Below are 18,334 nucleotides of genomic sequence, written 5' to 3'. Positions count from 1 at the left end.
GGATTCAAGGCAGCAGACTTTTCTCCAAGGGACAGTGGCTTTAAGTTGTTTTGCGAGAAAAGTCATTCACATTGCATGATATTTTCACAGAATGGTGTAGGTTTTAATCTTACACCTCTAATTATTTGGGCCCATCCCTCAGGGACATACACGGGTACATACTTGGCTTTTCTCTCAACTTTAGAGTGCATTGAGTTACACTCCATTTCTGATTGGCCTGGCTTAAAAAAATGTGTGTTTAACAGCATTTAAACTGGGGATAATTTTTAAAAAGTACATGCACATTGAACCAATAAACGATGAGTCACCATCGTCATCAGAGGGTACATAATTTTTATCATCGTACGAAACTTCAAAGTCATTCAAGGGATTGCAATCTTCATCTTCCAAATCGGATTCCATTTGAAGTGAGGAACACGGTGCAAGAATTTTTTGCATTCTTGTACTCATTATTCCAAATTTTACTTTTGACCACAAAAATGAGATGTTACAAAGGACAACTAAACAGTAATACTGATTGGAAAACTGAGACAAACAAAACCATACATGTAACAGCATGCATGAGCTGGCTTCCCCCACCCTACTGTACATGCCAAAAACCCAAATGGTGTACTTTCGCAAATTGCTCTGTCAGTATTTACCATGCCAAACTTAACAAAACTGCTACATTCATGAATCTGCATGGTGAGAAGTGTTTTTTTTCACAGATAAGTGAAAATGCATGTAACATTTTCAACAACTTGCCTTGAAATACACATAAGTCTTTGGTAGGGTGTAATTGACCACAAAACCTCAAGAATGCATTTAGGTAAAAAGTGCTAAATTTGCAAATTCATGGTTTTGGGTGCAGATGATATTTCCTGAATGAAATGACTCTGGCCATACATTTTTCCAACATGCATTTAATGTTGACGGTTTTACTTCTTTGAGTGATACAGCTATGATTCCAATACGGTCCACAATTGAAAAATGTTTCCATGCCTCCATCACTTCGATAGATTTGGAATCAATTTTTTCCAAAATCCACTGTAACAATTTTCTGATGTGATTAAAGAAGTTGTATTAGGTGGTAGGAACATTACTTCAACATTTGGATGACTTAAATCTTTTGGATTGCCTGGCATGTTATCTGATTGTAATAAAACTTTGAAATCTAGTATCTGCTTTAAATAGTTTTCCACAGCTGGCACAAAAAAATTTAGAGACTGTTTTTTAAATAAATCAGCAGTTACCCAAGCTTTTTATTTGCTTTCCAATATACTGGTAACACGTTTTTATTTGCACCTTTCATTGTATGAGGATTAGAGGATCTATAAACTAGCATAGGTTTTATCATGTAATCTCCTGATACATTACTGCACATAAGTAATGTTACACAACCTTTTGATGCCTTAAAACCTGGTACAGTTTTCTCTCTCTTTTTTTTTGAAATAAACGTTCTGTTGGGCATTTTTTTTTTCACCAAAGACCTGTCTCATTGGCATTGAAAACTTGATGTGGTGTATATCTGTGCTCTTCAATAATTTTTTGAAATTCTTCTGCATACTTCTTGACAGCTTCATTATCAGCCAATGCATTTTCCCCTTGAATTCTTATATTACATAGTGAGAAGCAGTTTTTAAATCATCAAACCAACCTTTACTGGCAAAAAACTCAGGGTTAACAGATTCTCCATTTTCTTTTAAATGTTTATAAATTTTTAGTGCCTTTTGTTTTATTATATTGTCGTCTAATGGGATCTGTTCTTTATTGCTATTGTCAATCCAAAAATTGAGTGCTTTTTCCATTTTCTCAATTACTGGTGCTCAGGAACGAGCTGTCATATTTGCGGAAATGAAAGAAAGATCCTACAGCAACAGTTCTAATTTTCTGTTCATTTCTCTTTATGGTCCAGATTGTTGCTTCATTTAAATTTAAACTTTTTGCAACATATGATACCTTTTCCCCCTTTTAAGACAATCCAAATTTTGTATCTTTGATTCTAGAGAAATAAAGTTTCTTTTGGGAGCAGTGCTTTTTTACTTTCTTTAGGCTTAATTTAGAGCTGGAATTTAATTCACAACAAAGAAATTATTCCAACACAGTTCTTAAGAACAAGGTTTAGTAATACATATCTAGAAAAATTTATAAACAATCAAATAAAAACCAAAATAACCTTACAGAAACTTTAAAAGTCAAACTGCATGCTTCAAAGTCACAATTTTTTATGATCTGAAACAAGCACAAGTTCAATAGAACAGAACCTACACAGTGTTTTCCCAATAATTTTTTTTACATAATGACTAGCAAGTCAACAGCAGGGATTCACAAAAAAGAATGAAAACATTGAATTACATCCAACATAATAGCAGGGTTTTCCCCGCATAAAAGCTCAAAAACACTGTGTTATACAAGGCTTGCCACAATTCTCTAACCGTGTTATATAAGTACCATGTTGTGCAAGGATGGCCACAATTTATCAATCGTGTTAGAGCGAAACAGTGTTGTAGAAGTACCACGTCATATGAGGGTTGCCTGTATATAAACAGTCAGAAGAAAATAAAATAGCAAATTTTTTTTACAAATCTTAAATTTCACTGAATAGTTTCAATTTTAAAAAAATAAAAAAAAACAATAATAATAATAAAATTAACAATTGACCAAAATTTAAAACAAACCTTAAAGTCATTAAATTCTGAACCATTTCCTTTCCCAAGTAATGATCAATTCTATATAATTCTGTCTCTTTGAATAAAGAAGAAAGATGACTTGACAACTCTGCAGAACTCTGAGAATCTCTACCAAATGGCTTCTCAACAATTACTCTTGTCCAACCTCTGAAATGGGAAAAAACATATGCATAAATTAAATTGCTTGCCAATTCATTAGTTTATACTAACGAATTGGCAATCATATGAAAACAATTTCAAACCTCATTTTGAAGTGGAACTGTTAACTTAATTGAAGCTTCTTGAAAATAGTAATGATTCATTTAAATGAACAGTCTCCAGCCTTCTGATCTGATTACAAAATAAAGTCTCTTAAATACATTTCAAAATTCCTTTTAATAATGGATACACTTTTTTTTTTAAGTAACAAGAGGCAGTTTCTTTGCATAATGCCTGCCTAGTTTCAGAAACTCTCCACTGACATCTGACATCCCATAACAGAATGCATCAGCCATATGCCACTAAAAATGGTGTCCTACTCCTGCTCCAGGAGAATCTGCTGCAGCCCTAATTTTCCCATCCCAGACCTCTATGAACTTAGGGGCTCACCCATATACAGAAGTGAATACTACTAGTCGTCTCATTTTAATTTTTTCATGAGAATTTTTTGTAGAGTATATTTAAAAAGAATGCTTTGGTTAAATGTTTCAGATCAACTAGAGAACTGAAAAGAAGCATAAAAGATGCACACAAAAGAAACACTAATTATACTAAAATAATATACATTACATTAGTAAAATGAAATAAACACTATTATACCTCCTATTTTTGTCACAAGCTGATTGCTGGAATAATCAATCAAAATGTTAACAAAGTGCACCAAAGATCACAGCACCCATTTTTAAAAGTTCATAATATAGCAGAAAATATTTACTCATGTAAATTTGCTTTTCTGGTAAAATAGAGTTTGAAAAAATATGATTCCATATTCCTTAAAGAGAATGCTGACACAGTTCTCAGAAGAACAGAAGTTTCAGTATGTTAATTAAATTGTTTTGTATAGTTAAACCTTTTTCACAAATCAAAATTGTATCTAGTGTATATTAATTATATTTTTAAACCACAGTATTACATAGCTTCACCTTAGTGAAAACTAGGAGGTGTATCAATTCCTGCACAATGTAAAAACAATTCATTAAGAGGCAGCTTTGGTATGTAAAAGAGTTATGGGCGTCTCCGTAGCCAGGTGGGCAGGAGCAGCAGTGCGTAGCACACACTTCTTGATTAGACCGGGGTTCGAGCCCGTGACCACCAAATATGGAGGATGCGGAAAGGTCAGGGAATGACCACCGCATATCCCCAGAGCAATATGGCTTTAGTTGCTAATGCTCCTAAAAAACCAAATAACAACAACAAAAGATCTATGACTCCTCTGTCAAGTACATTGGCGTACATCAAACATACAGTGAAGAATTAAGTGCAAGGCTCACTTTCTATATAGTCCTACTCAGAATTGTCAGATCAAGAGACTAGTATTTCATTAGTCACACAAAATGAAGTGCTCTTTTGTTTTCTTTGTTTTATAGTTAGGAAAGGACTTTTTTTTTACCCCCTTAAAAAAAGAAAAAAAAAAGGAAATCATTTTGTGATAAGGCACTATAGCACAGCTCAAGTTCACTTGAAAAAGAGAAACATTAATCTACACAGAATTTTCAGGACTATTAAAAAAAAAACACATGGGTAAAATTTTCAGTTCAATCAGGCTGAAAGAATACTACAATTTTAATAATTTCTTTAACATAGAACTGGGTTCGTTAATTTTAAAAGTAATTTAGGAGAACATCAATGAAAAATCACTTTTGATACTCAGACTACCTTGTCTCTTCTGCTAGCTATTCAATGTAAAAATTTCTAAAATAAATCTTGCAACATCTACAATGGGAAAAACATTCAGGTTTTCTATCTCATAAAGAACCACAATTTAATGAATTTGAAGTACTGATTAAGTCATCAAATGCAAAAATTGTAGGAATAGCAGAAACATGGTGTCACTCAGACATAAGTAATGCTGAATTTGAATATGGGAGTATAATATATGCAGGAAGGACAGACAGGACAGGAGAGGTGAAGGGGTTATGCTCTTAGTTAAGAAACATTAAATCTAAGGCAGTGCATCCAGTTGATGTGGATGATGAGTGCAATGTTGAGTCAGTTTGGTGTGATTAGAGCACTGGCAAAACAAAACTGATAGTAGGAGTGTGTTTTCGGCCTAATGACTGTGATGAGTATACCAAACAACTATACAGAGAAACAGAGTGGTGTAGCAAAACAGAATGTTTCATAATGGGTGATTTTAACTTTCCTGATGTTGAATGGAATTTGTGAGTTGGTCACTCGCTCATATGCTAGCAAGAATTTTGTTGATTTCTTGGATGATTTTTTCCTACAGCAGCATGTTAGAGAGGAAACAAGAGGAAGCAATACTCTTGATCTGGTTATAAACAGTGATTCATCATGCCTTAAGAATCTGCAGGTGAAAGACTCATTGGGTGTCAGCGATCACAGTATACCAATATGGAATTTAATTAAAGATATAACTACTGTCAAGAGTAAAGGGAAAGGCTTTTTCTTTCATAAAGATGACTACAGTGATCCCAGACAGTTTTTTAATTCTGGGCAGTGGGGCCAATTTATGATGTTACCAACAGCAAATTCTAAATGGGAAGTATTCAGGGATGTAATCAAAGAAACTACTAGGCTTTTCATACCAACAAAGAAATACTGTTCAAGGCTTAGACCTAAATGGATGTCATATAAGCTATTGAGACATGTCGCAGAGAAGAAAATTCATGGAATGCATATAAATTATTAGGTGATACAGAAGCTTATATTAGATATAAATTAGTCTGTAATCAAATCATAAAGGAGGTTAGACAAGCAAAGGCAACTTATGAGAAGTCTCTGGCAAAAAAAAAAAAAAAAACAGCAGAGACTTCTGCTTATATTAACAGTAGAAGGAAGGGGGTTGAATCATATTGGGCCACTTGATGTCCACTTGTTAACTGTTGATGACCCTGCTCAAGTCACAGACAAACTGAATAGATATTTTGCATTTACATTCACACGAGGAATTCTTTAGTGAGGGGGATGCCGAAAGTTTGTCAAACTCTAACGAGGAACTAAATGACTTTGTGATAACTGAAAGGAAAGTGGAGGAGAAATTGTTAGAAGGATATAAGAAAGGCACCTTGGGTTGGATGGAATCTGTCCAATTATATTAAGGGAGGCAGCCAAGGATGTAAGCAAATCCTTAGATATAATTATGAAAGCATCCATGGATTTAGGGAAGGTCCCTATGGATTGGAAATATGCAAATGTATCCCAAATTCATAAACAGGGATCAAAAGGCAATGTAAGTAATTACAGACCTCTTTGCTTAACATCCGTTCAAGGGAAAATAATGGAATCACTTGTTCAAGAAATAATGCTGGACCATGTGGACAGGCATGCAATTATACTGCAATCACAGCACGGATTTGTTAAGGGGCAGTCTTGTCTGACCAATCTGATAGGTTACTATGATGCAGTGACCAAGGAACTAGATGCAAAAAATTATTTTGACATTGTACACTTGAATTTCAGGAAAGCTTTTGATACTATTGCATATAAAAGACTGCTATACAAACTGGAGCAATGTGGCATTGAGAGATGGTTAAGTAGAAGACTTAGGAGGGAGTGCTGAAAGGCTTGTGGATTAACTCGAGACTTGAGGGAAAATGCAAGGCTCTAGGGAGAAATTTTTCTCAGTGTGGCCTGCATTTGTAGGTATAAGAAATCTATTTTGTAGAGATGGCATTCATTTGAACAAAAGTGAGCAAGGATTTCCTAAGGGTTCAGGGAAACTTCGATTTAGGGGAGGGGGAAAGTAATTCAGATTGCTGTTTATCTGATGATATGAGTCAAAGTAATGCTTGCACTCAAGTCATGAATTCTTGTTTGTTGCCACAACGGCTGATGTTGATAAGATGTTCTGAGGGTAGCAATGTTTCAAATGAGAGGGAATATAAAGCTTGGGATACAAACCTAAATAACTTCAAGGGTTGTGTTAGGGTAGTAAACTATAGAAGATTACTTAGTCTCAACTGTGTCTACAGTAATGTCAGGAGTATTGTCATTAAAATGGTTGAATTTTAACTCCTGGTAGGAAAACTAATGCTGATATAATTGGACTAACAGAAAAGTGGTACGATCTGGAAATTGGTGATGACGAGTTCCACTACGGTATGTATGATATATTCAGGAAAGATAGAAGGGATAGAGGGATCACACTTCTTATTTAAAGCAGACTGAGTGCAAAAAGAGCTTTTGCTGAGTCTGAAGTTACATCTGCCAGCAGAGAATCTGTGTGGCATGAGTTAGTGGTAAGCAAAGGAACAATGAGGGTGGGAATAATTACCAGACCAGGAGATTGTGAAGAATATGACAAGTCTATGTGCAGATGAAATTGGCTGGAAAGCATGAATGTTTTATTATGGGTGACTTTAATCAGCCTCTGATTGGAATAAATATGAGGGAAACTCAAGATGAGGAAAATTTTTTTAAATAAACTAGGTAATTATTTAGCATTAGCATTAGTAGAGGCATATGATGAAAGAAAGCAAGCTTATACAGCATCAGCCAAAAAAAAATAAAAATTCTCATTTCACCCATCCACTTGCTCCAGATGATTGTCTAGTTCTGCCTTGAATCTATTTAAGCTATCAACTTCTACAACAACAGATGGAAGTTTGTTCCAGCAATCAACCACCTGTTGGCTAAAGTCAAACTTCCACACATCTATCCTAGAATTGACTTTCCTCAATTTGAATATCTGCCCTCTCAGGCAATTATTCTGAGCACGAGGAAGAATTCCCATCAGCATTGAGCATGCTCAAACCACTCAAGGCTTTATCCACCTCAATCAGATCACCCCACATATGCCTAGTCTCCAGACACTGTAATTTGCAAAACTTCAGCCTTTCTTCTTAACAGCAATCCTTTGTTCCATTCGCTAATCTTGTTGCTCTTCTCTGTACTCGTTCCAGCAATCATCCTTCTTAAATGAGGCCTCCAGACCTGTATACAGTACTCAAGGTGTGGTCTGACCATTGCCTTATACAAGGGGATAATCACCTCCTTATCACTACTGGAAAAATTCCTGTATATCATTGACAAGACACCATGAGCTACTACTCTTGCAGACTGTCTGCACTACTAAGAAAACTTCGTCTGTCTGCACAATTATTCCCAGCTCCTTTTCATTCTCTACCACTGTCAGTGTAGTACTACTGTTGATATATTACTCTGGGGTTGCTGCTTCATATATGCAGTACTTTTCATTTGTCAACTTTAAACTTCAGTTGCCACCTCATCCTGTTGCAGCAGTCATACTGTCATTAATGTCATTAACAACCCTGCTGACCTTCGTATTGTCTGAAAACTTGGATATTAAGCCTGATATACCATCATCAATATCATTAATAATACAGAAAACAACAATGGACCCAACACTGAACCCTGGGGCTCCACTAACTCCATTCATTAGTCCAAGAAGACCAGTGTCCATTGATTAACACTCTGTCTTAAATACAGTCAGTCCTCGCATAGCACGATAGTTGTGTTCCTAGAAACCCTCGTGCAATATAAACAACAGGCCCTATGGGAAAAATAGGGTTATGTGCCAACCACTCAAGACTGAACACACATTTGTAACCAAAACATTACCAAACACAATAAATAATCGTAACAAAATACGTAAGTATTTTATTACGACTATTACGTAATAAAATATTGCTAATGCTTTTGCTTCTATCATAAGCAAACTTGTTTTTTGTTTGATTTTCTATCGAAACAGACGACAGCCTTTCAGTCTCTTCCAATTCTTTGTGCCTTATAATCTAATGGATTTTAATTACATTTTGAGTTCTTCTTGCTGTGAAAGTTGTTTTTATTTTCTCTGCATTCTTTGTAATTCTTGGCATTACCTCATTTAGGCCTGTAGCACGTGCAATATCACACGGTCTTTCATTTCGCTCAAAGCGTTTCACAATTTCGTATTTTTTCTCTATCCGCAGAGGCGGACTGGCCATAAGCCTTACCGGGGAAACCCCGGTGGGCCGGAGGCCGGTGTGATTTTGGCCATAAACCATAGTATGAGGCCACTATAAAGTTTCCCGGGTAAGAATTTTTGACCCAGTCCACCTCTGTTTATCGATATTCTTTTCTTTTCTCTCTGAATCTGCAGTGTCTTCACCAGGACACTTCCTTTTCACACCTTTTAAGTATTTTACTCATTTTTAGGGAATAAAGCACAATTACAAAATGAGTAGACACGCTTGATACACATAAACAAAGCTGCACGCATGTAGCAACTGAATAAACAACACTGTAAAGGCAGAAATACACTATTAACACCTCGCATTTCTAGGGGTTACTACCATAAAACAATAAAAACAATTTCCAGTTGCGTTTCTGCTAGTGGAATCTGTTACAAACTGGTAGTAAACTCGATCTAATTGCATTTGCGATTATAGCGATAGCTGGAATTGTGTTGGTTTTTACGTTATTATGGTGAAATGTGTTTCCCCTTCACTGATATAAAAAACATAAATACATTTTCAGAATCTTCTCTTCATTCCTATCGTGTTGCGTTCGGTTGGGGTGATTCTGCGTTCGACTGCCATTTCTTGTAAACACAAAGGTGAATCGTGCATAAGTGAATTCTGTTCGTGTTATATAAGATATCATTCCCCTATTTATAAATCGTGTATGATCGAATTCGTGTAGTGTAAACACGTATTATAAGAGGACTGACTGTATATGATATCAAAATTATTCCCTGCATCCAGTTCCTTTGTGATCACATCATAGTATCCAATGGTCAGACAAGACTTCTTAACAAACAAATGCTGTGTCCGAGCTATAACTGAAGTCTTCTCTAGATGATCCTGCAGTGCTTCTTTAACCAGTGCCTCCATTAATTTCCCTGGAACAGAAGTTAAACTAACAGGTCTGTAATTACCTGTTTCTCCCTTTGATCCTCCTTTGTGGATGGGGATCACATTTGCACATCTCCAATCCATGAGTACCTCCCCTGAGTCCAAGGAAGCTCTCATAGTTATGGCTAAGGGTTTGCTTACTTCCTTTGCTGCCTCCTTTAATATAACTGGCTAGATCCCATACACATTTATCCTCAGAAATTTCTCTTCCACTTTGTTCTCAGTTATTACAAAATCATCTAGCTCACTGCCAGAGTTTAACTCACCTCTGGCATTCCCCTCCCTGAATAACTCCTCATGTGTGAATGTAGATGCAAAATAATCATTTAGTTTGTTAGCTACCTGAGCAGGATCATCAACAGTTGAACCATCGATATCAATGGATCAATCTGATTCATCCCCTTCCTTCTAGTGTTTCCATAAGTAAAGAACTCTTTGCTGTTTTTCTTTGCATCCTTTGCCAAAGATTTCTCATAAACTGCCTTTGCCTGGCTAATCTCCTTTGTGACCAGCTTATATCTATCATAGGCTTCCGTGTCACCTGTTAATTTATATGGATCCCATGCATTTTTCTTCTCTGCCACATGTCTCATTAGTTCATCTGACATCCCTTTGGGCTTAAACCTTGAACAATATTTCTTAGTTGGTATGAAAAGCCTAGTAACTTCCAAGGTTAATTCTTTGAATGCTTCCCATTTTGAATTTGCTGTTGGTAACGTCATCAGTTAGTCCCACTGTATAGAATTTAAATACTGTCTCAGACAGCGAACACCCTTCCCTTTACCCCTGATGGTGGTTACCTCTTTGAGTAAATCCCACTTCAGCACACTGTGATCACTGCCATCTAGTGGTTCCTTTATCTGCAGATTCTTATGCATGAAGAATCACTACTGATAATCAGATCAAGAGTATTACTCCCTCTAGTTGCCTCCCGAACATGCTGCTGTAGAAAAAAAATCATCCAATAAATCCACAAAAGGCTTGCTAGTGTGTGAGTGACCAACGCACAAATTCCAGTCAGTCAATATCTTGGAAATTAAAATCCTCCATTATAAGATACTCTGATTTACTGGCCCACTCTATTTCTCTGTATGGTTGTTTTTTATACTCATCAGAGTCATTAAGCCTATAGCACACTCCTACTTCCAAATTTGCTTACCCAGTGTTTATGTCACACCAAACCGACTCGACACTGCACTGTCCAGCCATGTCGACTGGCTGTACTTCCTTGGATTTTGTGTTTCTTAATTAATAGCATAACCCCTCCTTCCTTCCTATCCTGTCTATCCTTCCTGTACACATTGTACTTCCCAAATTCCAGTTCTACATTTCTTATATCTGTGAGACACGACATCTCTGATATCCCAACAATATCTGCCTTTGATGTTTTGACCAACACCTCAAATTCATCAAATTTATTTACCAAACTCCTAGCATTGGTGTATAGGCAAGTATACATGCACCTGTTTCTATTCTTAGCTACCCTAACACAGCACATGTATTTTCTTGTCTCGTAATGACTCCCAGTAGTCTCTGAATTCCCCTGCGACTTGTTTTCCAAGATGCTGCTCATTCCAGTAGAAGCAGTGCAAGAATCACTTTGACCTCTGCCAGCGGCTCCTGTTAATCTAATAGTCCATGTATTCCCCCAAGCTAGCAGTTTTCCAACCCACCTAACACTGCCTCAATAGCATCAGCAAATATTCTTGCACCCTTTCTATTTAAGTGTATCCCATCCATGTAGAAGCAGTCTCTCCTGTTAACAAGCACACAGACCAGGCTGAGAAAAATTCTACCCCCTTGAGTCTTGCACAATCTCTCCAGGACAAAAATAGCAATAGAATTAGGATAGTAGGAATATTCGTATTACCCTTGTGTAAACTAATAGTTTTACAAATGGTTAATACAGTAGAAAAAAGACAGCAGAAAGATAAAAAGCAAAGAAAAAGTTATTAAATAACACTAAGCTTGCTGGAGTTGTGAAGCCCAACCTTATAGTAAGGGCTCTGTCCTTTATAAGAGTTAGTATAAAAGGGAGTTAATACCAAATGCTTGTATTGAAATGAAAAATGTGTGTTGAAACATGCCGAGAAACGAATCTAAAACAAAACCGAAAGTATAATAAGAAAGCGAAACTGAACGATACCTGAAAATTTCAAGAAATGTGCAATGGAAACAAGTTGGTGGGAAAAAATATATACATAGCAGATTGAAAAAGGCAGGGGATGACGCACACATATTCAGTAGAGTAGATGAATGCATGCAGACTTCAACCACATTAGCAATATAACTACATGAAAAAGCAATTTATAGCAGCGTAGCAGACTTAATAGTAAGCTGCAAAGAAATGTGAAACAGTGGGAAAATAATCACCTCTATAGTCATATTTAGAATACAAGTGTATGGAGATAATTTCAAATTAGCGTTGGAAAAAGAAATGTAGTTGGAATAGTATGACTTTATCAAGATAAAGTCGTACAAAATTAAACACATTACCGTTAATAGTGTTGTATAATACGTTGAAAAAAAAATATATATTTTTTATATAATATATAATATATATACATGTTAGACCAAATGATGAGGCTACGTTATATTAAGCTTATATAAGGGAATGATTGTAAATGTATCAGAGTATAGAAAACAAGAATCATCAAATGTTTTGAGAAATTAATAATTATAATCTATAGTCCAATTTATAAAGAATCCAATTTGGCAAGAAAATACATCCAAGGAAAAATAACTAAATTAAATCTCTAGAAATAATTAACATGGTAACTGAAGATACAGAGGTAGTGTAGTTAAGGATTCGATTATAAAAGAACAGAAAATAAGTCCATGTATACGAAACAATTCCAAGGAAACAATTATAGTATGGAAGAACAGGAAATAGTTCCATGTACATAAAACTAGATGAATCAACAGGTAGTATCAGGTGTGAATTCACTTTGGAAATAATAGTAAATGAATCTAAGGAAAAAGAATCAGTTGTCATTATATCCAAAGGTAGAGTAGTTATGAATCCAATTATGATCTCATTTTCATAAATCACATTGACAAAGGGATAGAAGGCGAGATGTAAAAATTTGCAGATGATGTAAAGTTTGGCAGAGTTGTTGATGATCTGAACAGCCTTCAAAGATGGTCAGCGAAGTGGCAGCTATGTTTTAATGCTGCTAAATGCAAAGTCACTTGGGGAATAGCAACCCACAAATAAATTATACACTTGGTGGGGTTGAATTAAAAACAGTGGAGGAGAAAAGAGATCTGGGAATTACAATATGGGCAGATATGAAGTTTTTTTGAACAGTGTAAGCAGGCAGCCAGCCAGGAAAGCCCATGGTGTCCTATTGATGATTAATCAAACATTATCCTGTAGAGATAGGGAGATCTTAATCCCTCTGTATTAGGCAATTGTAAGACCATATTTTGAATACTGTGTTCAAGTATGCAGATCTCATCTGAAAAGATGGGCAATTTGAATGGTGAGATTGGCAGAAGGATGACTGTATCAGGAAAGTCTCTGATTATGTGGGCTGCAGAGCTTGACAAGTAGGCACTTCAGAGGTAACCTGAGTGAGGTTTACATTTCTCTGAGAGGGATTAGTAAAAGGAATGTTCTACAACTACAGATGGAAGTTTGTTCCAGCAATCAACCACCCACTGGCTAAAGGCAAATTTCCACATATCTATTGTCCAACTGTCTTTCCTCAATTTGAATTTATGTCCCCTCAGGCGACTAATCTTGGCAAGAGGAAGAATCCCATCAGCATTGAGCTTGCTCAAACCATTAAAAGCCTTATACACCTCAATCAGGTCACCTCACAGGTTCCTAGTCTCCAGACGCTGCAAGTTGTAAAACCTAAGCCTTTCTTCCAATGGAACAGCAACCCTTTGTTCCATTCACGCAACCCTTTGTTCCATTCACTAATCTCGTTGCCCTTCTCTGTACTCGTTCGAGCAGCTCCACATACTTTCTAAAATGAGGCCTCCAGACCTGTATAGTACTCAAGGTGGGGTCTGACCATTGCCTTATACAAGGGGATAATCACTTCCTTATCCCTGCTAGAAAAATTCCTGTATATCATTGACAAGACACCATGAGCTGTTCTTGCAGACTGTCTGCACTGCTCAGAAAACTTCATATCTGACTGCACAATTACTTCCAGGTCTTTTTTATTCTCTATCACCCTGAGTGTAGTACCACACAGTTGCTGCTACCCATACTGCAGTACACAGTTAATGCTGCCCATATGCAGTAATTTACATTTGTTAATGTTAAACGTCAGTTGCCACCTCTCAGCCCATCTGCTGAACTTTTCCAGATCCTGTTGCAGTAGCGTACTATCATTACTGTCATTAACAACCCTGTCAACCTTCGTATCATCTGCAAACCTGGACATTAAGCCTGATATACCTTCGTCAATATCATTGATAAATACAGAAAACAACAATGGGCCGAACACAGACTCCTGAGGGACACCACTAATAACCTTAGTCCATTGATTACCACTCTGTCTTCTCCCACTCAACCATCCCTTTATCCATAGTAGCAACTTGCCTTTAATGTCATACTGCTCCAATTTGTACAGTTGTCTTCCATGCGCAACAGTATCAAATCATTCCTAAAATCCAGTATACGATATCAAAATTATTTTTTGCATCCAGTTCCTTTGTGAGTTCATTGTAGTATCCAATCAAATTGGTCAGACAAGACTTCCCCTTAACAAACCCATGCCATGTCTGAACTATAACTGCAGTCTTATCTAACTGATCCCGTAGTGCTTCTTTAGTCAGTGCCTCCATTAACTTCTCCAAAACGGAAGTTAAACTAACATGTCTGTAATTACAACATTAAAGGGTAACATTACATGTTGTTATGTCACCCTTTGATCCCCCTTTGTGAATTTTTAGGTTAATTTACAATGAGACATCCATTATTTGGTTGGACAATACAATGTAGTTACCTCTTACCTCACAACTGCAGCAGTGGGTAAAGAACAATTCCACTTTGCTTCACTTATATGTCAGGTGACTAATCCTAATATGGGCTATATGTCTTTTGTCTGTATGTGTATGTTCACAGACTGATTAGCATGTTGTGCAGGAGGGAAAACCCAGAATAAACCAGGCTAAAAGAGTGGGGACAATAGTCATAACCGGACATGCCTCAGGCTAAACCAGTTCAGCGAATGGAGTCAGTGCTGGGTATCAGTGGAAACCTTAAGGAATCAGTGTTAGGACCATTTCTGTTTCTTATTTTCCCTAATGTCACTGATGAGGGAATGCAAGAGAAATGGCCAAAGTTTGCTGATGATTTAGAGGTAAGAAGGATATTTAACAACCAAAAACCAAACAATTTTTCTTCAAAATGACTTAGATCGGTTGCACAAATTGTCTGAGAAATGACAACTGAATTTTAATGCTTCTAAATGTAATGTTTTGCACCTAGGGATCAGAAACCCAACAGTAAAATGGAAGAAAATTACTGATTTAATTTTCTCCCATCCCACCCAAGCTGAGTCAACAATAGCTGAGAGCAAAGATGGTTCTAATAGAACCCACACTAATATCAAATGTCAGAAAAACAAAGATACAGTACTAACTAGAAGTAATTAATATATGCAAAGTAGAATTTTTGGCATACCCTATAACATATTAGAAATATTGAAATGTTGGATTATTTTACTCTAGGTGCCTCTGGCTTGTGTAATTGAGCCATTCAGCACACCTTGAACCAGCCCTTCAAGGAGATAATTCTCATATACCCAGAAAGACAATCTATTTTTGTCCTGTTAAAAATGTTTTAATATCTTTACACTCCTCAAAAGCAAGAAGTACATTTCTTGATTGATTAGATAGTTGCTACTAATAGCAACACAGATATCAAATGGGAAAACAACATTCTTGACCTCATTTTTACCAAAGATTTAAACTGACAACCCTTCGTAACAGTTATCTAAAGAGATAACTGTTACCAAGGATAGAAAGAAGGGTTTTAATTTTTTCTAGGTAAATTATGATAGCATTATTTAAATAATGCTATCATAATTGGGCATTATTTAAATTATGATCTGAATTTTAATGGTGTTCAATGAGAAGAGGTTGGCAACGCTCGCAAGTACAAATGTTAATGAGAAATGTTCAAAGAAGTAATTTTCAAGCTTTCCTCTCTTATCTTTTTATACATTTAAGGCATCATTCTTCTAGGGCAAGACCAAAGTGAATAACCATTGAACTGATGAAGTTAGTAACAGAAAATAAAATTGCATGAGATGAATTAAAAATGTTAAGACAGACTTCATTATTCCTCTTAGCAAAAAAAAAAAAAAAAAGGCCAAGGGAAATAAAGAATATCGTGCACATCTAAATACTAGAATGAAGGGAGCAAACTATTGGTCCATACAAATAGCTGTGTAACGTTGGTGATGACCCTCAACAGAGTTAGGACCATTTCTGTGCATTAATATTTACTAGTGAGCATTCTTTACGTAATTTCATGCTCAAAGGCAGTAGGCAGTGATATTAAAAAAGATAGCAAGAGAACTGAATGCCAAACTTCTATAAACTTTCTCATTAATTTGGTTATATTTTTAATATAACTTTTATTGACTTGATTTTAGAATTCATAAGTAATGTAACTTGGTGTTTTGTTTTTTATATAATTAATTTTTTAAACCCCCTCTAGAAGTTTATGTACTAGGGCAGCATTTCTCAAACTGGGGTCCGTATACCAGTTCCAGGGGGTCCACAAAACGGACCCTCTGGAACTGGTCAAATTATTCTTTCTATGTATAGCAAATTGATGATAAATAAAGTTATTATTATATACAAATTTGTATTTATGTAAAAATAAGAATAAAGTCAAGTTGTTTTAAACATAAAACTTTGAATTTTCTTTTCAGAAAACGCAGTGTTCACAAACACACATGCACGCATATATATATATATGGGTCTTCAAACCTTTTTTGATTTTTGAAGGGGTTTGTGAATTTTTTTTTTTTTTATTTTGTAAGGATCTGTAGATCTCAGTAGTTTGGGAACCACTGTACTAGAGTATGTCTGTTAATGTGTCTTATGTGGCAATAAAAAAATTTATATGAATATTATAATGCAGTGGTTTTCAACCGGGGTGCCGCAACAACATTCCAGGGGTGCCACATAATTTGGGTTTAAGTTACTTAAACTTATTTTTTAAAAATTTATATATTCATTTCATTATAAAAAGGTGTATGGTATCTTTTTAATTTTGTGGTGATCTATAATTGATGTTTATTTAGCACCTCTATATAAAGAATAAAATTATACAGTATATATATATAATTTGTATTATGAATTGTAATTTTGTTTATAGCTATATTATTGTAATAACTGTCATATAACATTTTTTTAAATATTTTATATATATATATAGGAAGAAAATTGAGTAGGGGTGCCACAAAATAAAATAAATTACTTAGGGGTACCGTTATTAAAAAAAAGGTTGAAAACTACTGTTATAATGTGTCCATCCATCCTCCCAAAATCCCAGTAGGGTACAGAAATGCATGCATCTCTCTCTCTCTCTCTCTCTCTCTCTTTCTCTCCTCTCTGATTCACAAAGGTAGTTCCAGGGGTGAAATGGGTAACTATATAGACCTTTAAGTTTAACTTCTGTGGAAAAAAAAAATTATAGAATCTAGATTAAGCATATGCTGCAAGATCAACTGTACAGTAAGGAGTTATACAAAAAATACAGCTTGGTTTTGCTAAAGATAAATAATGACAAATACAATGAGCTGTTATAAGGTTGTCATAAAAACACCTGGGTGCAAAGAATAATTCTGACATGGTATATTTGTACTTAATAAGGTTTTTGTTTCTGTCCCACATAAATGTCATTTTGTATAAAATGGAATGATATACTACTTTTTTTTTTTTTTTTTTTTTTTTTTATGAAAACCCCAAACACGAAAGGTATCAAAACCTATAGTACTTAGTACCGTGCATGGGTTGAAGGAGAAGTATGGGGGGAGGGGGATGCCGGAAACTTTGCTCTAGAGACTAAACATGGGTTTTACCAATTCAAGCCTCCAATAAGCAAAGTGGTGGTATTTCACTGGTTGATGAAAGTCATCTACCACTTGCGAAATTTTTATGAGGGTGTACAGAATTCAGTGTACAACAAAAAATAACCAAATATTTTAGGAAATAATTCTTAAAAGTGTACTAATAAATTGCAGACATCACGTAAGTAGTCATTTCTTAATATGTATGTATTAATAAATTGTTTTAAAATGTTAGAAAATTTATTCATTCCCACTTCTTTCCCATCTTTTACTACTGGAAGGATTTTACAGTAGATAAAAGGTTGGTTGAATTACAGAAAAAAAAAAAAAGGTTGGTTATAACTAACTATTGCTCTGAGTAGATCCAGACCTCAAATGGTGTTCCACAAGGTCTGCTGGGTTCTCTGTCGTTTCTGATATTTGTTAATGATATTGATGAAGGCAACCTTTGACTTCAGACCAGCCTGAAGTCACAGGTTGGATGATAAACTGTAGTAACCAAGGTAAGCTGCTTCAAAAAGACTTGGATAACTTATTCAGTTAGTCTCAAAAATGGCAGTAAAACTGCAATATTGGGAAAGCTTCTAGGTAAGGATAATAA

General features: G+C 35.6%; 1 protein-coding gene across 1 annotated transcript in view; it reads right to left on the bottom strand.

Moving 5' to 3' along the window:
* LOC150080693 (glucose-6-phosphate 1-dehydrogenase-like) overlaps window positions 1-18,334 on the bottom strand; it is a 165,509-nt gene that overhangs the window by 98,477 nt on the left and 48,698 nt on the right. Inside the window, exon 5 of the mRNA XM_090381511.1 lies at window positions 2,658-2,816. Within this exon, the coding sequence (XP_090237637.1) occupies window positions 2,658-2,816 (159 nt within the window). The remainder of the gene's footprint in view (window positions 1-2,657; window positions 2,817-18,334) is intronic.

Source organism: Mastigoproctus giganteus, chromosome 9, assembly GCF_048544385.1.
Source record: "Mastigoproctus giganteus isolate SK-2022 chromosome 9, ASM4854438v1, whole genome shotgun sequence".
NCBI lineage: Eukaryota > Metazoa > Arthropoda > Arachnida > Uropygi > Thelyphonidae > Mastigoproctus > Mastigoproctus giganteus.
This window is presented reverse-complemented; position numbering and strand designations above follow the sequence as displayed.